Source organism: Desmodus rotundus, chromosome 6 (genome assembly GCF_022682495.2).
Source record: "Desmodus rotundus isolate HL8 chromosome 6, HLdesRot8A.1, whole genome shotgun sequence".
Taxonomy (NCBI): Eukaryota; Metazoa; Chordata; class Mammalia; order Chiroptera; family Phyllostomidae; genus Desmodus; species Desmodus rotundus.
In genome coordinates this window covers 138432683-138457510 of record NC_071392.1, presented here as the reverse complement: position 1 = coordinate 138457510, position 24828 = coordinate 138432683, and the positions used below count along the sequence as shown (strand labels likewise).

At 41.7% G+C, this 24828-nt stretch overlaps 2 protein-coding genes across 3 annotated transcripts in view; one reads left to right on the top strand and one right to left on the bottom strand.

Annotated features, from left to right (window-relative positions):
• LOC112319466 (sperm-associated acrosin inhibitor-like) overlaps positions 1-24828 on the top strand; it is a 36399-nt gene that overhangs the window by 3292 nt on the left and 8279 nt on the right. The gene's annotated exons all lie outside the window — the stretch shown is intronic.
• On the bottom strand, positions 2946-10749 carry SPINK13 (serine peptidase inhibitor Kazal type 13). Of its 2 annotated transcripts, none has more exons than XM_045185090.2 (5): positions 10645-10749; positions 8262-8363; positions 7008-7045; positions 5798-5925; positions 2946-3092 (listed from the first exon to the last, which is right to left on the bottom strand). In XM_045185090.2, the coding sequence occupies exons 2-5, from the start codon at positions 8329-8331 to the stop codon at positions 3038-3040; spliced, it is 291 nt and encodes a 96-aa protein (XP_045041025.2). In that variant the 5' UTR covers positions 8332-8363; positions 10645-10749; the 3' UTR covers positions 2946-3037. The 2 variants fall into 2 exon arrangements, with proteins under 2 accessions (XP_045041025.2, XP_045041024.2); XM_045185089.2 differs by lacking the exon at positions 10645-10749 and adding an exon at positions 10482-10578.

The following is a 24828-nucleotide window of genomic DNA, read 5'->3' as shown; positions in this document are numbered from 1 at the left end:
TGATACTTTTATGCTCTAGCTTCTCTTTTTCCTTTTTTAAGGTAGCCCTGCTGTGATTGTGCCTCTGTGCACACTGAGGCACAGTGACATTTGCATGTTTTTTTATTTTTTATTTTTTTTATTTTTATTTTTTTTGCATTTTGATCTTGTGTCCAGCAGGGCCTCGTCCCCTGCCTCTCTTGGGAGCAGGAAGTTAGCACAAGTAGGCATACTACCTTTTGGTTCTCTTCAGTTTTCTTTGAATGACTGAGGCTAAACAGTTGCAATCATGGAACTGCTGAATGAACACCAATGATTAGTTCTTCCTATTGGTTCATGTTGCTCCTTGATGACCTCACACAACCTGGATCTAGACTACACATACACACATACACACATACACACACACCTCCCAGCTCCTATTTGGAAATCTTGTCTATTGTGCTCAGTGATGAAGGAAAACACCTGTAACCTGAGAGTGGGCCAACATTAGCACATATATTAGTCTGTTAAGGCTGCCATAACAAAATACCAAAGAATAGGTGATGTAAACAACAGATACTAATTTTCTCACAGTCTGGAGGTTGGAAGGTTAAGGTTAAGGTGTTGGCCAGGCTGGTTTCTCTTGAGGCCTCTCTCCTCAGCTTGTACACAATCATCTTCTCACTGGGTCCTCACATGGCCTTTGCTTTCTGTGCATGGCCCCCGGTGGCTCCTCCTTTTCTAACAAGGATTAAAGTCCTATTAGATTAGGTCCCTGTCTTTATGACTTCATCTAACCTGAATTACCTCTGTGAAAGCACTATCTCTAAATGCAGTCACACTAGGAGTTGGGTTTTCAACATATAAATTGAGGGAGACACAATTCAATCTAGAACATTCTGACATGTGCTCCCCTCCCCCCGCCCCAATTCATGTCCTTTTTACATGCAGAGAATCACAGATCTTCAATCTTCAAGACACTGGTATCCCATGAAAAGTTAATTAGTATTTCATGACTAAAGGATTCTCTGGCCAACCAGATTTGGGAAACTTTGAATAATCTATTTCATTTTGGGGAATTATTTGTGACAGGCTCTTGGAATACAGAATTCTTTCCAGTTTGTTTAACTCAGTTTTCCCCAAATTTAATTTGCTACAGGACACTTATATAGGACACTACAAGCTTTACTTATATATTTTATAGGACACTTAATAATATCTCAAGGGATGCTAGTGTTTTCTTGGACATTAAGAAAGAAAAATTTACTCCAATTTCCCATAATGTCATAACATCTAATGTATAGACTCGTTACCAAGGTAGATCACTGCTCTTTTGGTCCGCTTGAACGGCTCAGTACTTTTTTCCATATTGAAAAGAACTCCATCTCTACATGCATTCTAGTAGTTCTCTACAACCGAGCCCAATAGAATGAGTCTGCTCTCTTTCTACGTAGACCTCTTCAGATATGCAAAGGCAGCTCTGGAGTGCCTAGAAAGGTCTCCCCCCCGCAAAATTATATGGTTCAGCTTCTTTAATATTTCCTTTACAGTGTGTAATCTTGTCAGTCTTCCCTGCACTGACATATTAACACAGCATTACTCCACCATAAAACAAGGTGAAATACTGACATTTGCAACAACATGGATGGATCTTGAGAATATCATGCTAAGCAAAATAAGTCAGATGGAAAAAGTAAAAAAACCCGATTTCATTCATATATGGGATATAAAACTGAAAACAACAAAAGAACACACCAGACACACAAAAACTCATAGACACAGAGGGAAAGGGGCAGGTAGAAAAGAGGAAAGGGGGTCAAATATATGGTGGTGGAAGGAGACCTGACTCTGGGTGGTGAGTATACAATGCAACACACAGATGATGGATCATAGATTGTACACTTGGAAGCTATATGACTTATTAACCAAAGTCACCCAGTACATTTAATAAAATTTAAAAAGTAAAAGAATGTAGTTTTCAAATGTAGATGTGCATTAGCGCCACCTGGAGAATGAACACAGCACACAGAAGCCCAGGGCCATTAGAATGGGGGAGGCCTGGGCCTCTATACAAAAGCTTGTACAGAGCCAGGAAGGAGGAAGCTGTGAGAGGAGGGGGTGTCCTGCTGCCAGCCAAGATAGGCTGTGATTTAGCCGGAAAGGTGATGGTAAGAGTTGTACGTTCCCCTCTGGAAGTTACCAGTTCGATAAAACACTAGTCAGACTGAGAAGAGTGAGGCTGACATCTAGTGTCAACAATGAGTAATGACACACAGCACGCACAAGCCAAAGGCCTTTTTTTACTGTTCGTTTCCCCAGCCTGAAATGTAAAAATGACTCTCTCATTCTGTATTAGTCAAGATCTTTCAGTTTAGGTGACAAATTATGAGTCAGATTAAGCACAAAAAGAAAAAGGAATGTACCGATCTGCGTAATAGTAACGATGGGATGGAGTGAGGATTGGGTATGCTGGCATTAGGTTGTTAAACGACATCAGCGCTCTTTAGCTCTCTCCAAAATAAGTGTGCCCCCAAAACGCTTGGCCGTCCTTCTCCCTCCTATGAGCATGTGGAAATTTTTCTCTCCTGGTGAAGGTGGGCTTCCCTCATGAATACCAGGTAGAAAGCCTCAAATGGCTGTGGGTACATGTGTGGGGGAAATTTTCTTTTGCTCAGGTCTTTAGGTGAGATGAGAGGGACAGGGTCTGACCTTGCAGAGAGGTAGGCCAGCGATCTGCAATTAATTTAATTCAGGAGAGTGGCAGGTGAGCCTACTTGCTAACAGAACTTAGACTGGAGCCAAAGGAAAGCTGTCTTTAAGCGGTCGGCACACAGGGATGAATGCTGACCATCTCTTTTATTATAGTGTTTATTCGTAATAAATGCAACATTTTGGTTCTCCATTAGCTTGATTTGTCTCCCAATTTTGTTACACGTTTGGGTTCTAAAGAAAACAAAAACCAAACCTGAGTGCAGCATAGGGTGGTGTTTATTATACGGTCTCAAAATGTATACATTCCAAGTGAAATGATTTTCAGAATTCAGTGGTGGAAAGAATAAGCAAATGTAATACTCTGTTACTTATCAGAACATTTCCCATATTTATCAAATTTAATATGCGAACCATAGTCCCTAAAGAGAAGAGAAAAAAAGAAGGTTAGTATCACAGAGAAAGATTAGTCTCACGGTTTCACATTCTCTTCTTTCAAACGACACCCTAAGACAGGTGCTGCTTTACAGTTGGCTCCCTTTGCACCCATCTCCTCCCAGTCCCCTTTGTCACCACCACAGCACGCCTGGGCCTCCTCCATGCCGTGACTATTCAAGCAGCATTCTGTGAAGGTTTTCAACAGAGGATATTCCACCCCCTAATCCGTCCCTATTGTGACACCTTTGCATTCAGCAGAGCAATGCCAGACTTTTCTACCAAGATGTAAAAAATAACCGTAGCAATAATGTGATGCGTAATAATTCACATATTTCATCTCTCTGCTCAAATTTTCACTGGGTTTACATGTCCGCAGACTACAGCCTATTCACCTTCCTCTAATGTTTATGTTTTCTAGAAGTTAGCCTCTGCCTAACTTTCCATCCTTATGTATTACTGTTCTCTGAATACATAACATTCCATTCAACACAATTTTTTCTTTATTTCCCTAAGGCATCACACATTTTATCAATTCCAAATGTTTTGTCAAGCAATGGGCCCTGTGTAAATTGCCTGTTCTATTTTCTTTTGCATTTTTCTTCTTTAAGAAGCCTTTAACCTCCTCCTCCTTTCAGAGACTCCCCATCCTGACCCCTATATCAGGCTCACCTTTAATATCTATCTACTCACTTGGGTCAGGGGTTATAAATGCAATTGCTCGTGGAAGCCAAGCTGGTGATATAAATAAGCAAAGCGGGTCATCTTTACCATCATGGAGGTTTCTGGCTGCCTGGAATGCTTCAAGCCCATTTGGATGGGAAGCTACTATGAAGCAACTGTTGCTTATTCTAACATTCTAATATTCTAAACTCCTAGCTTACTATGAGTATAATGTTTGATTTTTCAAAATGAGATGGAAATCTGTATTTTCAGGTAAAGTCTGATTTTTGAAATACTGCCAAGCACTTCAAAACTTCCGAAAATACTGTTTTGGCTGAATACAACCACTGCTATACTCTCTTACGGATTTTCCTGCGCATATATTCTTTTTGCCAAATGAGACTGCAGGCTTCTGAAGGGTCTGCTGTCTGTTTCATAAACTCTCCATTTTCTTGCCATTATCAGGGCCCTACACTCAATAGGTTTGGGGGGGTGTGAGGATGGCGACAATGACTGTATCAGTTCTGGCCAAGGTGTTCACTCTTCGGTTGTCTTTTCCCAAAGGGTTTACACTATTCATACATGGTGGGTATCTGTAGGACTGTGAGTCCAATTTGCCAGAATTTTTCTTGAAAACACTGCTAAAAGCAGGAACATAGGAATTACTCCCCTCCTTCTAGCTCATCTTCCTCTGCCAGCAATGGTAGAAACGTAGTCCATTCACATTGTCCAGTTCTCAGGCTTTTCCTTTAGAGGACATTTCAATCATCCTCTGAGGCTAGTCCTTGCTCTGAAGATGAGCGAAGTTTTCTTTACGGGACTAGCTCCTAAGTCTGTTTCCTTCAGTGCTCAGCCACCTCCTCACTGGACGGTCACAGGACGTTGGGAGCCCATGTGGATTTTTCCCAAAGGAAGACGTGCATGAAAGAGTCAGTTCATTCAGCAGGCTGGGGATGCTCAACTTAGTTCCAGGAATATCATGCCTGGTAAGAGTGTCTCTGTAATCCAGGTCGTTCGCCAGGCCAGGCAGTTTATGCTCAGATGAATGCCTGTCGTCCTGAGCCACTCTGTATCAGTTCGACCCCCTTTTCGCGGGAAGGGGGGCGGTCAGTCATGGAGGCGCTGCATGCCTTGGTGACTGGCTCCCAACATGTGGCCTGGGCACTAAGGCTTTGGCGAGCTTCCCAGGCTGCCAGTGCCTCCTCTATATGGTCACTCGTCATCGCTGGATGATGTAGCACTGCCTGTGTGAGTCCACTGGGAGAAGACAACTGGAAACTTGTACCTGGCCTCTCTGGACTCCACCCTGCGAGCTTTCTGCCCTTGCTGCTTTTAATCTCTGTCCTTTCATTGCAGTAAACCATTATCATGCACAGAGCAGCTTTTCTGAGCTCTGTGAGTCCTCCCAGCAAATTATCGAACCTGAGGGGGTTCTTAGTCACGGGAGAATTACTGACAAGACACAAGGCTCACTTGTAAAAACAATTGCAAGTGGAGTTAAAATAAATCACAAGCAGTATTAATTTTTGATCTAAGTTTACTATTGAATTTACTTGAAAGTCAACTGTCAATTTTTACCACGTAACTACTTTGTTACTCATATGCATGTATCCACCTGTACCTAGCCTACATCTGTGTCTGCATCTGTTTGCATCAACCAAACAACAGTAACAGGTGGTATTCACAGGTATGTCGATGTGAGCTGTACAGATAATGGAGTGATTTCTAAAACCTGGATTTCTGTTCACTGCTTGAATATAGACTATCTACTAAAATCTCTACACAATTCAATTAAAAAATCGTGTAATATTTTCTTTCTTGTAATGAGTCAACTTTGAACGTACACTACATTTTTAAAAAAGAAATTACTATATATGTAGCCTGTCTGCAGTATTTTGTGACTAATAGAGGCTATTCTTATTTCAAAAATCCCATGCATTAGTAAATCCAGTTCTTTTGCTCAGATTATTTGAAATTTCTGTGATGAAGAAATAAAGAGGAAATTAATGCCATTTTAACTTGGACTTACCACCGAGCAACACAGAAGTGACACTCGTTCTGGTAAGTGTGGCCAAGTGTGCTGCACACATATGCAGTTACGTTAGGGCAGAATAAGTCGTTCAGAGGATCCGGCGGGTAGTACATTTCACACGGGGGCTGCGAATGTTACAAAATATCATGTAAATAATGATTGATGGATCCCCTCCCCCAATTTATTCCTGCCCTGCCCCTTCTGCCCCAAACAGAAATAACATCAAATATTACTAGCCAGCTGATCTTTTTCAAGGATTTTCTCTGCTCTGTGTTTTAGTCAGGCAAGTTTTTTTCTGACTGAAGTGTCTTCAAACATCCCATCATTTCTTCAAGTTATGAGCATTCTGCTATCTCAGCTTAAACCCTAAACGCAAAGTTTTCATTTAAACTTTGGTGGAGTCCCAATGCTAGATACTTATCACAGGGAGTGTGTGAACTTTGAGAGGACAGGGACTCACATGTGGCTGTTAGGGGGAGGGTTTGTCAGAAACAGACTTGCAGATACAGGGGACAGACTGACGGTGGCCAGGGCGAAGGGAGTTTGTGGGGCTGGTGCAAAAGGCGAAGGTATCGGGATGTGCAGTTGGTGGTTACAAAACAGTCCTGGGACATAAAGTGCAGCCCAGGAAACAGAGTCAATTATATTGTAACAACTACATGTGTGGTGCCAGATGGGTCCTGGAAATACCAGGGGAAACATCATGTTGTAAATTACATGGCTGTCTAACCAGGAGGCTGTCTACTTGAAACTAATATAAAATAATACTGAATGTCAACTGTAAGTGACAAATAAATTTTTTTAAAAGAGTGAGGGCTTGTATTGAGGCTGGGAATAAATCCTTTATATAGGATTTATAAAAGACTGTTTATATAGGACTGTTTAACTTTGTTACCCTGAGCGATAGGTATTATTTCTCTTAATGCTCAGAGGTACATTTTCCTCTTGTCATGCTTGTGTCATCCGTCAGTACCTCTAAGTCTGGAGAGGTTGAGATACATGTCCAAGGTCTCACAGAGGTACATTTTCCTCTTGTCATGCTTGTGTCGTCCGTCAGTACCTCTAAGTCTGGAGAGGCTGAGATACATGTCCAAGGTCACACAGAAACCTTCTCATTCTACTTTCCCACTATGAAGTTTTGGGTCTCTTGTGTCTAGAGAGTGATCAGGTTAGAGTCAGAATTCAGAACTGAGAAATCTGAATTTACCTTAGGCCATCTAGAGGGGTCATGTGATTTCCAGAATCCTGCAAATAAAGACACAACAGGTTAAAAAATGAGTTTTCCATGGAATATGATTTCACCCACTGAAGTTACCAACTGAATAAGGAAACGTAACTTAATTAAACCTTTGCACAAAGTGATACAACAGAATTGGTGGGTGGTAACTACTTTATCTATCTATTCTTCTTTCATTTTCAGAGTCCTGACTTCATTTGTAACTTTGCTGTGACAGTGAGAAAAGAGTAAAAACTGTTCAGGGTTGTACTGGCATAACTCGCCAACCATGTCGTTTTTACTAAGTGACTCCGTTTTGGTTGTCTTTAGTTTCCCTTTCCCTACAACTGGGATAAGTACACGCATTTGAAAGACTGTTGTAAGAATTTAATATGACACAGTTAATAGGGTATTAGGTCTATTCCTGCCAGGAGGCTGGACTAAAGATGACACTGAATGATGAGAAAACTCAGGAGTTCCTTGGCTCTAGGGAGGCTGAGGGACACGGTGCACTGGTGTGGGTGAGGGGTGCCAGCATTGCCTGGGGATAGAGGATGACCAGCTGGCTGTGGCAGAAGGAAAGGAGACATATTGTAGTTCTGCTCTTCCCTATCTCTCCCCATCAGATGATATTTAAAATATCCAGGACTAAGTGTTTCAAATGAGAGTATTGTGCTAAGTGAAATAAGTCAAGCAGGGAAGGATGAGAACCTATGGTTTCACTCCCATGTGGGGCATTAAACAAAAAGCAACAAACAAAAACAAACTCAACAGGTATCTACCTATATAGCATGCTATCTTTTCTGTTAGAAAGGAGGAGGAATAACAAGATGTACATATGTATATTTGAGCAAAAAGAAACACAGGAAAGAAAACAGAGACTGATGAGGTTGGGTACACACAGGACGGTAGGATTGGAGCAAAAGGAAAAGGGCACGGAGGCAACGATGCGTTTTGATCTGAACTTCCGTTCATCATGCTTCATTTTCCTTATGTTCAAAATAATTTTGAATTGTCCTTTTGATTTTTCTTGACCTGTGCCTTATATAGAAATGTATTGCTTCGTTTTCAGATCGTGCTGTTTCCAACAGTAATGCCCGCTTGATAGCATTTTGCACAGTCAAGACCAACTTTGGGTCTAGGTTTCATCCAAATTTTTTTCCGTCCAGTCCCGGCATTCATTTTCTTCCTTACAACTAAAAGAAAATCAGGTGTGTCTCTCCTAAGACCTACACATTTGTTTACCTGAAGACACAGTGTGCTCCCCAGTGATGGATACCAGGAGAAACATGGTCACGCGAGGGAAGGCGGCCATTCGATCTCACCTAGCGTCCTGCTTGGAGAGGCCTGTGAAAATGCTCAAGACAGTTAATTCCTAATCCCTGGCCGAGCCACCTTTCCAGCCCCTCCTATCGGAGGTGACGCCATTTCTGCACACTTGGCCTTGACTGTCTCACCCTGGCCTGGTCTCCAGGGATTCAGACCCCAGAAGGCCCTTCTGCTTTAAAGAGGGGAAGAAAATTAAAAAGTCTTTCTTTTCTTTTCTTCTCTGCCAGTAGCTAGTTTACAGTCATCATCCTGGCTTGGAAGAGAAGTTAGGCTCAGGGTTCTCACCTCAGGCATGTTACCTATAAATAGGTTCACCCTGTTATTGGACATGAACCAGCCAGAGTGGGTCTGCCTCAGGATGGCCTGCAGTGTGTGGGTTCTTGACTTCCCACAGGAAAGATTTCACAACATGAGTCCAGGTGATTTTGACAGTATGCTTATTATGGCTGGGGACAGTAAAGCACAGGAAAGACTTAGGGTAGAAGAAGCAACGGGAGTGAGCCAAGGTGGGGCTGCTGTCAGCTCACTGGGAAGTGAAGGTCACAGAGACGAAGTGAGCCAGGACGGGGCTGTTGTTAGCTCCCCGCAAAGTCAGAGAGAAAGGGGGGCCTGGAGACAGGATTAGAGAGAGGGTAAACCCAGATTGAGCTACCACTGCCTACTGCTCCCTGGGCTGCAAGTCTCCTGGGGACCTTTAGAGTTCAGGAGGAAATAAAAAGTTGATACTCAACTGGCAAAGGTGCGAGCCCAGCACTGAGTCTTTGTCCTGAGGGCTTTTTATCTTTTTACTCCAGGTGAAAGAGAACCTTCAGGGAGGGTTGCAGCAGAACATTCATCAGTTTTCCAAATGCATTTTTAATATGCTGATGTGTCAAAATGAGCATATGGGGGGTAGGAATATTTTTTGGTCTGCTATACTGTTTTACTTTCCTTGGGTCTATCTGGCTTTTAATGGGGTTTTTGTTATTTGTTCCCCGACTTCATCGGTCCTTGGGTTTAGCTGGCACAAGTGACATTAATTGGGTCTCTGTTCTCTATCTCCCAGACCAGGGAGATTTAAGTATATATTCTTTGGTTAGGGAATAGTGCTATAAACCATTCACTCTCAAGTGTCCTTGGTCAGGGGAGATAAATGTTCTTGTGATTCACCAGCTGGCTATAAGTTGCTCAAAATGTTTGGCCTTATTTAATTTTCTTGACTCAGTTTCCCCATTCTACCTGCTTAGGAATTTTTGTAGCTTCTTACTGTCCTACCTCAACCCTACAACAGACCATCTCAACTGGGACACTCATGTTAGTGAATATGGACACGAAGAATTGTAAGAATTCTGAGATCATAGGTGTGAATGCAGGTCTGTCCTGCATAATCAGGAAGATGCCACCTAAGTCATTTCATTCCCTGGGATGCAACAGTGCCTCCCACCCCAAAGTCCTTCTTTTCCTAGTGAAGTTTCTGCTTCCAGGCCAGGCGCATGTGCTCAAACACAAAGAATGGATTGAAAATGGAATTGTTGGTCCTGGGTCATAAAAATTACGTAGCCCTTCCCTGAAGTAGGATCAGGATATATATCTATAGTTAGAAAAATTATATCTAAATATAATTTTTATGACTCATACATAGGTACACAATGGTTTTTATGACTCATATATAGGTGCTCACAAATAGATATATACCTATATATGTATATATACATATATGTGAGTTCAAATTCTAACTCCAACATCTCTTAGAAATGTGAGCCTGAGAAAAAATACGAACTTCATAGGATATTGAGAGGATCAGGTTATATTAATATAAGTAAAGAGGATAACTATATTCAATTGTCAATTTCTTTAGCCAAACTCTTCTTTTGTAAGGATGGAAATATTGAGGCCCAGGCAAGAAGACGCTTTCCAAGTCATGTCATCATGTCCTACTCTACACATTCTGTCTCTTCCCCAAAGCACAGCTGGTTGGCACACAGAGAAATGAGGAAGAACAACATTAATTTCCAAGTTTGCCCTACTTTCAAGTGCAGAGGAACAAAAGAGGGTGGGAGAGGAAAACAAACATGCAGGGAAACCTACTGACAGAGAAGAAAGCCAAAGAGATCCCAGAGCAGACTTGGCCTAAGGATAGAGGTAAAGCGATGTTACCTGAATAAGGTTTTTGCAGAGTGTCAGCCTGCTGCCGTCCCTCTGAGGTCACAGTTAGCCTTAAGCAGAGTGGCTGTGGCCAGAGACGTCTAATGGCCCCGTGTCTATCCCTCCCTTGAGCCACCTCCTCTGATGTTTTATGCTCCAGCAGACAGGGACGTACCTGGAGGTTCTGTACTTGCGGTTTCTCACTGTGGATCATAAGAACCAAAAGGACTTGCACCCTAAATATCTGATGACATTTGCAAATTGGGTTGATTACCAACCACATTTCAGAGGATGTGGTGAACTTTCCTGCTGCATTCAATACTGGTTCCAATCTTTGTCATCTGCTCTCCCTCCTGAGGTCACTGAGTCCATCCTGCTTTTCAGGTTTACCTGTTTTATTGTTTTAGGGCGTGATTTCTGACTCAGCCTGGAAAACTCCAACACCACAATCAATAGTCTTTGCAATACTTAAACCTCCTTATTCAGGTGCAACGGCGAAAGAGTACAGTAACAATGGCAAACTGTTCATCTGTGGCTTCTAACATTGCATAACACATTCATTAATACGTACTTACTATATGACACAATAATCCCACTTCTAGTAATTCACTCTAGAGAAATACAACCTTATGTTTACACAAAAACTTGTACACAGATATATAGAGCCGCATTATTTGTAATCACAAAAAGTAAGAAACCACCCAATTGTCCTTCAATGGGCGAACAAACAATTCAAACTGTTTATATCCATATAATTGAATGACATTCAGAAATAAAAAGAAATGAACTTCTAATACACTCAAAAACATGAAGGAATCTTTATGTAAATAAAAGTAGCCAGGCTTAAAAGAATAAATACTGCATGCTCCCATTTGTATGAAATTCTGGGAATAGCACTAGTTCAGAGATCTGTAGTTGCTAGAGGTTAGGGATGGAGGATGGATTTGGTTACAAAGCACAGCATATAATTTTTTGTAGTGATGGGACTGTTTTGTACTTTCTGTTGGTGAATTTGCCAAAATTCATAGAACTGTATACCAAAAAGGGGAAAAAAGTGAATTGTTACTATAAGTAAAATCTAAAAAGTTAATTTTTAAAAATCTGGTTTATAATGTTGACCCTATCTTGCTAAGTGATCTTGGACAGGATATGTCACCTCTGAGATCCAATTTTCTTGGATGAAATATCATGGTATTGGTCTAAGTTTTTTCCAAGCTTAGCTGTCTGTGACTGATTGATATTTCCCTATGCAAATGCCTGTCTGTTTTCTAAGTTCAGCATGCATTCTACAAAAGGAAGTCATTGGTGGTGCTCTTTTCCTCAGCAAGAATTCTGATGAGCCCAATGCAGCATCACCGTCATCATCAACTTGGAGCTGTCAACACTGCCTGAATTTACCAGATGATTCAGTATTTCCAGACTGAGACTCACCGAAGAACACAGAGAATTATACAATCGCAAATTATTGTTTCTGCCCTCTAGTGGAGTTTTACAGAGAAATACAACACTCAGGGGAAGAATATACGGTGCGGTTTTCACCCTCAGGGAAGAATGTAGACTCTATGGATGTGCAGCAACACTGAATAAATATTAACTCTATCACTCAGAGCTCTGCTTCACACCTTGTCATTTGCACTATGGAGAGAACACAGGATATGTCTGTCGTTCTGATGTAATTTCTTGCAATACTGTTATTTTTTAATTATGCAGATTTATGGAATAGAGTTGCAATAGGGAATAAGATCTCTTCTTCCAGAAAACCACAACCTATTAGTCAAAAAGGAATGTTTCTAGGCTTCTGACAGATATAGAGGGCTAAGAGAAGGGGGCCAATTCTTTGACACATTAGGGTCTTAGTAATTCCAGTTCTAAGTATCTACCCTAACATGAACCACATGCAAAAGTATTCCCTGTAGCATTACTTGTAACAGTAAAAAATTATAAGTAATCTAAATGTCTGCTATTAAGGGATTGACTAAATAAAGTGTGATATAATCACGTAAAATAATACTAAAAGCAAATATTAAACCTTCAAAAATCAAAAACTAAAGTTTCAATCATCAAAATTAATAACCCCTAAAAACATTGAGAGACAAAAATCATATTATAGAATGTAATTTCTTTTTAGAAAGATACACAGTAGTTTTGTGTATCATCAATAGATATACACAGGGTGGGACAAGAGTAGGTTTCCAAACAGCAAAAAAAAAAAAAAAAAAAAAGAGTAGGTTTCCAGTTGTGAGTACTTGAAACACAGAGTGTATTCTTGTGTTATCATTTATTATTGTATTACTTTCCATACAAACAACTGCAAACGTACTTCTGCCCCACCCTGAATATATATATACATATATATATATATATATATATAAATATATAAATATAAAGGAATTATTTTCGAGGGTACATACTCAATTAGCAACACAGGTTGACTTTCAAGAGAAGAGGTAACAGTGATTGAAGTAAACATACTAATCAGGTGGAAATTATAGAATAGGCTGTACTAACAAACTCATAGAAGATTCACATATTAAAAGTTTGCTTGTGAGTATTTTAGGGATATTAAGCAGTTGCAGCTCCTGCTTAAGTAAGAAATGGCCCTGACCACAAGAAACTGGGCAAGCATCAGCGATCCATGTCAGAACCAGCAGAGCACTGCCCGCACATCCTGTTCCCAGATATCAGCAGTGAAGCTGCAGATGGAGCGATGAAGCTGCAGGGTGACACGCCCAGGAGATAACACTGAACCCCCCAGGGGCTGCACGTTGCCAGAGATTCCTTAGTTCCCCTATTCCCACAATTCCCCTATATAAACTGTCCAGGACACCTGGGATGCTAAGACGCCCTTTGAGACAAAGGTCCCTCATCTTCCAGCTTGCCTGCACCTGAATAAAACCACTTTCCTTCACATCAGCACCTGCCTCTCAAGCATTGGCTTTCAATGTGGTGGGCAGCTGGACTTGCATTTGGTTACAAAAAGAGATCTTGGAGGAAAATGTGTCCGTGTATTATTTGTGTAACAAAACTTTACCTTTAAATGGAGAATTCAATGAAGAGTACCAGAGAGACCTATTTCATAAGGACATTTTCCCACAGCCACATAGAAAGGCCCTACAGACACGTCACCTGGAAAACCAAGGTCAGAGGCTGGAATGGTTGGCATTGCCAAGAAAGGCTCTCCTCGTGGCCCAGGCTATTTTAGATATTCACCTGTGAGCCATTCACCTGTGAGCTATGTTTTAGGAATTAAGAGCACATTCCACATTGTTCTAAAGCAATCAATCACACAGTCCTGAAAATGATCGCTAACATTAAATGTTTGAGTCTTCTGAGCTAATCACTAATTTCATTTCCATCACCCTCTTACTGCCAGCCCACATCCTCCACCATCCAGAGGCCCCAAACCACGGAATGACAAATATGTACTTACAAATTTAGAGAATTAAATTCTTAGAGAGAATTAAAACTAATTTTGTTTGAGAATCCTGTGACACCCTTTGGAATAATGAGAAGGGCCCTGCAGTGTCACAAAAACAGAATTAGGAAAACATCGGCTTGTATCATTGCCATGGGGATCTGTTTCCTGCAAAACTCCAGTTCTAGAGAGATCAGGAAAGAGGGGAGAAACCTGGGCAAGGCTGTGAGTAGGGCAGGGCAGAGTCGCAAAGTACATCATACCAGTGGGACAGGAGCTTTGCCTGCCCCTGTCTCTCCAGGCACCATGGCAGGCTGGTTACCAGGATGCAAGGAGTCCGCTCTGCTCAGATCCCTTCTGCAGAATTAGTGTGGATGGGAGAGGGATGACTGCGAGGTAGGGATGTTTCCCCCTGCCGCTGTCCAGACCTGCTCACTGACCGACTGTGTGATGACAATACGATGGGCCTGGGGCACTGCTTTCTCTCTGCTGTTAGAGCTTTGGCCCCTCCATGGAGGTGTATTATGTTTCCAATTTTAATTTTAGCATCCACACTTTGGCAATTCACATTTGAATGTATTGTCAGAGAACTTCCAGAAATCTTTAATAGGAAGACCACTTTGCATTTTAATATGCCCTGAACTTCAAAATATCTCTTTTTAGCGTGAACACATATTATCAGAGGAATGGCCACTATTAAATAAATTCTAATTACCGGGGTAAAATTTGAACAGAGCTGGCTTTGAGAAGCACCTTGGCTTTGCTGGACTTTATTTAAAGATCCTGGTAAAACAGAAAGTCTGAAAGAAAAAGGAAACCTGCAGACCCAGGAGGCCTTAAAGGTTGAATCGACTCTGCCACCAGCAGAGATACCCAAGGGGCGTAGTGAGTGCACAAGTGTGGGTTAGTTGTAAGAAATGAAGATCCTCTGAAGGAGAAAATAGAAAGGTGGAACTTTTCTGGTTGTTCCTTGTTCTTCTCTGCTGAAGTTTCAAGGCTAAATTTGGAGACAGGTCAAATCCTCACAAAGCGTAGAGTGGATGTTTCTGCCTTTACATTTAATATTTTCAAAAGAGTAATCAGGGCTTTAAATGGATACATCAGTTTTTGTGGATTCTGGACAAATACTGATGAGGTCAGGACCTCACATTCAGAATGATAAACGATGAGTGGATAAAACAACCATGGGATATCTACACAATGGAATACTACTCAGAAGTTAAAAAGGAGAAAACTTTTACCCTTTGCGACAGCATGGACAGACCTGAAGAACATTATGCTAAGTAAAATAAGCCAATCACTCATACGTGGAATCCAAAAAACAAACTGGACTAACAAGTAAAATAGAGACAGACTCATACACAGATAGCAGACTGACAGCTGGGGGTGGGGGGAGGGGGGAGGTTAGAGGGTTGGAGGGATCAAGCAAAAAGGAAAACAGACTCTCAGACATGGACAACAGGGTGGTGACTGTGGGGGGAGGTGGGTATAAGGGAGATAAATGAAAAATGGAAAAAATAAAATACGAAAGATAAAAGAAGGATAAAAGATACACATCTCAGTGTCTCCGGGTTACCACGCCGTGGCCTGGCATTTCAAGCCTTCTTGAACCTATCTGTGGCAGGCAGTTAGACAGATAAGGGCACAGCAAGGACAATGGGCCCAGTACAGAAGGTCACCAGGACGGACAACCTCGGTTGCCTACCAATGGGCAAAACCAGGAAAACAAGGACTTCACCCCCAGCATAACCTTCCTACCTTAGCATATTGCTGGCCATGCAGTTTGGACCTTGACCTCTGTGTGGTTTGGGTGCTCTCCTGACTTTGTGTCACCGGTCATGTGGTTCACAGCCTCCCTGACCTTGCCTCCCCAGCATATTGCTAGGAACAAGGGGTGAAAGAGTGGCTCCATGCATCTCCCATTTGGGTCCACCCTTGCATAACCACTTCCTTAAGCATTAAGCCCTAGGAATAACATCTAGGCCTCAGCTGGGGTTCAGCTCCATGCCCAGAAAAGCAGCAAAACCAGACAAGTGAAGCTAAGGCTGACATCAGGACCAGATGCATTGACTAATGACCCCCCGCCCTAGCAATGACCAGTCAGTGGAGACCATGCCATGAAAGGACACATCTGGAAAGCTGATGAATATTCCACTGAGATCCTCCCCTGTCCCTCCCTTGAAAGAGACCAATGCGGCTCTCCCTATGGAGCACACTTGTGCCTTTCACCACCCTCTCCCCCAAGTGCCTTTTCCTCACCTTGCTCTTTCTTTCTCCTAAGCTCCAAGGGCTCTTCTTCTCCCTCTGTAACTTGTTTCCTGAGCTCATTTCCTGCACAGCTCACTTATTCTACCTCTGTGACTTCCTAAATAAACTTTTTCTTATAGTTTGAGTCTTAGCTCTGAATTCTTTCTTAACCAGAATTGAAGTACTGAAGTTGCTGAACCAAAGTCTGGTTTCATATGTGGTGTAGCTTAGATGCAAATCAGGCCATGTGACCCAGACCCTGTCCAACACCTGGCGCCATTTCACTGACAGTGTCACCATTAAGGCCACACACTTTGAGCCCTGTTAAAAGAAGAGAATGGGAAGGAAGTAGAGAAAGGAAAGGAAAGGAAAGGAAAGGAAAGGAAAGGAAAGGAAAAGGAGGAAAAAGAAAAAAAGAAAGAGAATTTGACAGAGAATGAGGAGGAGGAGGAGGACCAGGAGAAAGGAAAAAGAAGGAAGAGGAGGAGAAAAAATTCAGAAATTCTCCCTCTTGAAATAGAATAGGACATATGGTTTGAAATGACTAATGCATTTTTTAACTGAAGGAAATTCCCTTTAGAAGCCTCCAGGTGAGTTTATTTTGCAAATAGTGCTTCTACATTGTTAACAAGACAACTGACCCAAAATGGAGTTGCTTATGTGAAGCCCCACACGATCAAATGGAGACTTAATTATATTTTCAGCCCATCCAAAGTGAAATCTTACACGAGTCAATCAGGAATCACCTGATCAGCACTAGTAACCTGCCTGAGAGACCTCTGCCATCCCCTAAAGGACAGGAACCTTGAAATACCCAGCCTGCTTTTTCTCTAGTGTAACTCCTGGTCCTAGTTCCCTTGTCAAGGACTTTTTGCACAGCTCCTCGGAGGTCCTTCCTGTCTGCTAGACTGAATGCTGCCCGATTCAAATTGATTTTAGCTCCAATAAACTAAAACGTTTTAATAGGCCTCAGTTTATCTTTTAACAATTCAGAGGGACATCTGTTAGCAAGCAGAAAAGTAAAAACTCAGTCGTATCAGCTCAAATGGATCACTATAGATTTGTCACTTCAGGGAAATGCACCTCATTTGACAAACTGCCTTTTGTTTTGCCTCCTCTGCTGGTCATGTGCATCCTCAGTGGGAATCCTGCATGGAGAATCAAGGATACAGGAGGCGGACAGCACTGACCCCTTAAATATAACCTACAGCAATGGAAAGCAGAATAAAAAACAGAGAAGGAGATACAGCCACCGCTTCAGGTGGAAACGCCAGGAGGCACCCGTTCATTCCTCCAGTTGATACTTGCTGCATGCCAGGTAGAAGAGCCTCGGCTAACAAGTGTATGAAGACAAGATAACTGAGAAAAGCTAAGATTTTAAAGTGCTTCCCATGGGCCAGGCCTGCCCGAGGGCCTTCTATTTATTAACCTAATCCTCACAGTCACCTTCAGGTAGGAACAATTGTACCTACAGGTAACCAGCATGGCAGCTGACACACAGAAACTTCAGCACAGCTCACAGGTGGCGGAGCTTAGGTTCAAAGCAGGCCTTCTGCCCCGGAGCCCACGCTCTGACCATTCAGGTAGTCCTCTCCATCTCCTGTGAAAACCCGCCACCTCTCCTGGGGAGTGATGACGGAGGTTCATAAATCATCCACATTCTCTGGCCCATTTCACTTGTGACTAGAGAACTAGATTTTACAATTAGCATATGTGAGAAATGTGTCTCAAGAAACACAAACCAGTGGCTTAAAACGCAATGGGGGAAATTCATGCTTAATAACGAGCAGATGGACGAAAATATCTTTGTCATGGGACAGGGAATATAAGTCAGCAAAGAGGTCAAGTGAACAATTGATTCAATGACTTCTTCCCGGAAACACAGTGTCCGATTGGTGGCTGTGAAAGAGAAAGAAAAAACAGAAACCTCGAGTGCTTAGTAGGTTCACATACTTTGTGCCCATTGACACTGGAGCTGAAGCTTTACACACTAGGTGGGCAATGGCCTCACACTCATTTGTTACTGAGTTTCTTCCAAGGAAGAAACATACTGAGGTTGGAGAAGGGTGTCTGGTCAAAGTGTGATCGAAAGCAGGTCCAGCTGTTGCCACTACGAAAGCCAATACTCAAGAGTCAGGTGCTGATGTAAAGGAAAGTGGTTTATTTGCAGATGCTGCATCTCGAAGAGGGGGACTCATGTCTAAGAACCCATCTCCACATCTCAGTGGAGGCAAAGCTTTTTATAAGGAGGGAGAGGGGAATAGAACAAAGAGATGAAGGAAGGGATTGAAAAGTTCCCTACATGCAAACTAGCACAGCCCACTCCTACAAGGCAAATGATGGTCCGCTGTGCCTCACCCTGGTTTAGTCATCCTGGTCCCATGGATGAAGGGCAGCAAATCTCCCTGAGCTGGGACGCCTGAAGGTCTGGGTCTGTATCTTCTGAAGTTAGTTCCTAAGATTCTTATACAAACATGCTGTTTATGTACAAACTACCCATGTTGTATCCCGAACGCGAGCAGAAAATCAAATGGAGACGTGTGGAGTGCACTTAGACGGTACTTTATTTTTACCTGCGCAGGGTCGAACTCCCAGGGTGCCTGTTAAGGCTGCAAAGGGGAGTCGCGCCGAATGCTCACAGGCTAGGTCTTTTATACGGTGAGAAGCAAGCAAGTTACAAAAGCGGGAGTTGCGGTTATCTCTGCATAGCTCTGGGGTCAGGAGGAACTATCTGTCTGTCTCCTGTTGATAAGAACCATCTGTCTGTCCCACTTAATTTGTACCCTCAGTTTAAAGATAAGGGTCCAGACCTGAGATGAGTCTGGCACCTAGTTTTATGGCCCTCTAACTAATTGGCTGTAACTCAGAATAAGCCCTCTGCAAATCACGTATTGTTTACCCTTACTTTGGCCGACAATGTTGTTTCTCTCCCCTATCTATTCTGGTGACCTTCAAGAGGTTTTCTGCTTAGCAATGCTATAATTGCCTAGCTCTCTTGCCTAGCCCTCAACACACATTACTCAGAGTCAGCACTTACAGAAACAACGTCAAAAGAATGGTGGGGTGGGTTAGAATTTCCCGCAATTACAAAATCCTGATGTTTTTCTGATGTGGATCCGGCTCTTGGGATCTGTGTTGTGGCTGCAATAGACAAATACACATGGACTACCAAGTCCTGTGGAGGAAAAGGGACGGCCTGGCCACTCTCTCAAGAGCAGAGCACCCACCCTGGCCTTGACAGGCCTTTATTCTTTTCTGGGCACATTACATTGAGGATGATCCTCATTTACTATGCACAGGTTTACTGAAGGTGACTACCTTTTACGGACAACAAAGGACAGAATACTGCTAATTACTTCAAAGAGAACGATGTTACAGCTCAAGGGGGAATGTGGTTGAACTGGTTACACTCCATATTTGGGAGGTTTAGCACAGCCTTTAGGAACTCAAAGATACTCAGTAAACATTTGCTGCCTCAATTCAGGGTGAGGGAGTTTTAGCAAAAGGAAGTCTCATAGAAGTCTAGGTACAATGCAGGCCTGATTCCCCACGAGAGAACCTATCCGTGGACGTGGGTCCTGCCCACCAACCTCACTCCCCACTGGCTTTTCCGAGTGGGGGCTGAGCCACATTTCCCACGCTTAGAACAGTTCCCCATATTTTTCATTAAGACTTTTTTTTTTTTAAAGGCCCCCCTGAGATGACACTGTTACAGAGCAAGGGGGGGGTGGTTCACAATAAATTATTACAGAAAGGATTCCCCCTTTCTGTCTCTGGAGGTTCCTTCCCCCACGCCCACCTGCTAGGTTCGAAATGCCCACCGCCAGAGGAAAGATGTCTCTCAATGCTAGACACTGGTGAAAAGGAAAGGAATTGTTTATTTAAAAGTTACACAGACTTGGAGTAATGGCTTAATGTCTTCAATAAGATACTAAAGTCCTTTAGAATACCCACAGATGCACAGTCCTTCCCTCTCCCTGTGCCCAGTCCGGGGTACCGTGTCTCAGGAAAGGAAGTAGAAGTCCGTGACTCAGGCTCCCGGCACCATCAGCTGTGTGGCTGCTGCAATCTCCAGTTAATCCAAAGCCATGTGGCACCTTCTCATGGCTCACCAGCAAGAGTCCTTTCTCCCCTTTTCTTCCCGGCAAAGTCTCTCCTGCTGCCTAAGCCGCGTGGCAAAAAGAAGCACTCCAAAACCACACGGTCCTCTCTACTCTCCTTCAGAACCATGTGGTCCTCTTCCTTTCCCCTCAGAACCGCGTGGTTCTATTTACTTAAGAACCGCGTGGCGTTCCCCCTCTATGGCTGCCAGGCCTAGGTTTAAATCCCAGCGCCCATCTTCCTTTGCAGCCCCATTTCCGACTCCTCCTACAGTCAGCTACACCTGCCAGCATCCCCGTATTCTTCCAGCTTTACTGGGCTGCCATAGTAAGTCTGGGCAGGTGTGGCCCCATGGCGTGGAGCCAATCATCTCCAAGCTCTCACACAGGCCCTGTAACCAAGGGGAGTTGCTTCCCAGTCCCATCTTGGGTGGAAGTCACTCCCATCTCCCTGGCTTAAATCAGGGCCACAGCTATTTAACATATCCATGAAACCAGTTAAAGGTTATAGATATGTTAAATGACTGCCAGGGGTTAGCTGCAAAGCTGTTGCTACCCCAAATAGCTCTGAATGGCCCTGTTCCATGTGTCCCATCCCCCCTGGCTCAGGCCTGTGGGGGTGAGGACATCCTACATACATTTTTCTAATATTTCCTGGACACCCTGAGTCCTGGACCCCATTACAAATCCCTTCTTGGGGCCCTCCTCTTGGCTGCACCCTGCTTCAACACCACCCCAGAGGGAAGCAAGCAAAGCCAAATGGTCAGGAGGGGTGATTCTTGCTGATGTCATAGAGCACCCAGGCTATCAGCCGCATGACAATGGAGAGACTGCCTGCTTCACCCCTGCTGTGCCCTGGTGTGTGGAACCTGCCCAGCATGCTGGGCGCTGGCCTTTTCCTTGCAATACCACACCTGTTACTGTTGGGAGTTCTCGTAATAAAGTCCAAGCAGTACATCTTTCTCTTTCTCTTTCTCTTCTTCCGTCTATCAATTACATTTTTTACTTTTTCAGGATATATAAAATTTATATATTCTTTCACATTCTTCACTGGTGTTTTAGAATAAAATACAAATTAAATATATTTAATGTTCGTAATCAGTCCTTGGAAGTTTCCTCAATAATCTCTTATTTGCATAAAAATCCTCCATTAGTAAGTGCTAAAGAAGGACTCACTTTTACTCGTTAGTGTGTGACGTTTCTACAGCCTTAATATTTATTTAAATCTGTTCTTCATTAAGCACCTTGCACTTTAATAATTTCTGAAACATTTTCACTTATTTCCATCCTGAAATCAATCAAAAGTTGTTCTATATATTTAAAAACAATAAGTTTCTGTGCTAGAGTTTGACTTTTGGTTCAAGGATTCAAAACATCCCACATGTTTGCTAGAGGCTATTGAATTCATTTTGTTTTGAGTTTGGATTATGGTTTTCTTTTGTTTCATGGTTTTCTATCTTAAAGGCTAGGAGGCTTCAGCTGCAAGTATTTGATTCTCAAATTTTCTTCTTCTTATAGAAGTTCTGCATAGATAATGATCAGTTTGTTCCGTATTTGAGGGGACACAGTTGGCTGTTACTGTAGGTGTGAGTGTTTCTGGTGAAAGACTGCCCTCTTCTGTTCGTAGAGCAAAATGCGGTTACTTTTATGAGGTGATGGGCGCGTGCGGGCACCGTGTGTGTTGCATTTTTTAAAAATATTGTTTGGCTGTCTTTTCTATTGCACTATTCTAAAGGTGTCCCACTTGCCTCTTTTCACTTTCACTACCCTGCCTCTAAAGAATCCCTGTCTGTACCTCACTCTCTCTATTTTCTTTTTTTTTTTTTACGTTCTATTTACTGAAAAGTGATGCCTTTCAGAATTTCAGAGACTTCTACCTTGAGACTTTTAATTTCCTTCACTGCAAACAATTCCTTGTCTATCAGGTCCTTTTACAGTTATTTTTCCCCTACAGGAACGATGGGCTTTCTCAGTTCCCCTCTTCTGTCTTTGAAATTTTTAATGTATTTTCTTTTTTCTTCTATGGCTTCCTTCCACCCCTTGCCAACAATATTCCACTGACTGATATATCACATTTACCTACCCATTCACCAACTGATGAACATTTGGGTTGTTTACGCTTTTGACTATTATGAACAGATTTAAGGATCCCAATGCATTCTAATTGGGGCATTTATTTATGATCCATACTAATATACACTGTAACAAAACTGTAAGTCTATGAATACAGAGACGTGGTCTTAAGAGTAGCCAGAAAGAAAAAAAAAGATTATCTACAGAGATATTGGAATTAGATTGTGAACAGACTCCTCAGCCTGAACAATGGAAGACAATGTCACTCTTAACATAACATCCAAAAATCCTAAATTTAATCTTGGTATGCAAAGGATAGCAGTATATAGAAATATTGCCAAATTATGACAAGGTTTCATTTACAAGCAACCCATGATTGATTCTCATTAGAAATACAATAATTCATCATTAATATGTTAAAGACTGTTAAAATATATTATTTCAATAAACAATTATAAAAACTTTTAATACACAAATTTATGATTAATTATATATACTAAACTGTAAAGAGAAGCAAGAGAATGATGAGTAGAAAACTGAGTTTAGCGATTACCTCTGAAATGGCAGGGGAATGGAATTTGAGCGAAGCACCTGATAGGGAGGGCTAGGTTTAGAAAAATGTTTTATATTTGAATTTGGTTTCTGTTTACAGGCATGCTTGTTTTGTTATGGGCCTATGATAAAATCATACACATTACTTATGTTTTAAATGTGCAGCATTTCATAATAACATATGAAGAACATATTGGCAGATGTGTACTCTCTGGTTGTTTCTGTGTCGTCTGCATTTTACAGAATGAATGTAACAACCACCCGGCACTTGGCTCTATAGAACTATAGGCCAATATGTGCATCCAACGGCATAACCTATTTTTCCAGTGCTTATGCACCATAGCTTATACATTGAAGAAATGTATATTCAGGTAACTTGCCAATTTTTAAGTGTTTTTTGTCTTTTAAAAAAACTGAGCCTTTGTTTTCCAGAGCAGTTTTAAGTTCACAGCAAAAGTGAGAGGAAGGTACATTGATTTTCTATGTACCTGCTGCCACCACCCATGTACAGCCTACCCGTTGTCAATGTCCCCCACCAGTAGCACATTTGTTACTACTGATGAAACTACATTGACACATCATAATCATCCAAAGTATACAGTTAACATTATGTATAATCTTGGTGTTGCACATTCTATATGCTTGGACAATTGTATAATGACATACATTCATCATTATGCTCTAGAGAAAATTTTCACAACCCTAAAAATCGTTTGTTCCCCACCTGTTCATCCCTCTCTCTTCCTCAACTTCTGGCAACCATGGATTTTTTTGACTCCTTATATAGTTTTGCTTTTTCCAGAATGCCATATAGTTGGAATTATACAGTACATACCATTTTCAGATTTGTTTATTTCATTTAGTAATACAGGTTGAAAGTTCCTCCATGTCTTCTCATAGCTTGACAGACCATTTCTTTTTAGGTCTGAATAATATTCCACTGTCTGGATATACCACCGTTTATCCATTCACTTACTGAAGGACATCTTGGTTGCTTCCACATTTTGGCAATTTTGAATAAAGCCGCTGTAAGCATTGGTGTCCAGGTTTTTCTGTGGGCATAAGTTTTTACTTCCCTGGAGTAAATGCTGAGGAGTACAATTGTTGGATCGTATGGGGAGACTCCGTGGCTGCAATGAACGAGAGTTTCTGTCGCTCCACGTCCTTGTCAACATTTGGTCTGGCTGGTGTTCTGGGTTTTGTCCATTCTAATAGACATGTGATGGGATCTCCTTTTTCCTTTAATTTTCACATCCCTATGACATATTATGTAGAGTATCTTTTCTATGTTTATTTGCCCTGTGTATCTTTTTGTGAGTGCCTGTTAAGGTCTTTGACCCATTACTTACTCCGATTATGTTCTCACTGAAGAGTTTTAACAACCGTTTGCATATTCTGTATAACAGCCTTTGATCAGATATGTCCTTTGAATATTTTCTCCCAGTCTATGGCTTATCTTCTCATCCTCTGGATATTGTGTTTTGCAGAGAAGTTTTTAATTTTAATCAATTAATTAACTAAAATTATGAATCAATTATTACTTTCATGGATTATGACTCTGGTGTCATATCAGAGATGCTTTCTTCAGCTGTTTCCAATCTACCAGTAAACTTGCCACTTTAATTCAACATAGTATTGGAAATTCTAGCCAGAGAAATTAGGCAAGAAAAGGAAATAAAAGGCACCCAAATTGGAAAGAAAGAAGTAAAACTGTCACTATTTGAAGATGATATGATATCATATATAAAAAACCATAACGATTCCATCAAAAAACTGTTGGAACTAATAAATTCAGTAAAGTTGCTGGATATAAAAATCAATGTACAAAAATCGATTATGTTTTTATGAACTAATTGTGAACTATTAGAAAAAAATTAATAAAACAATCACACTTATAACTACATCAAAAGTAAAATATCTAGAAATAAATTTAACCAAGAAGGTAGAAAACCTGTATATTAAAACTACAAGA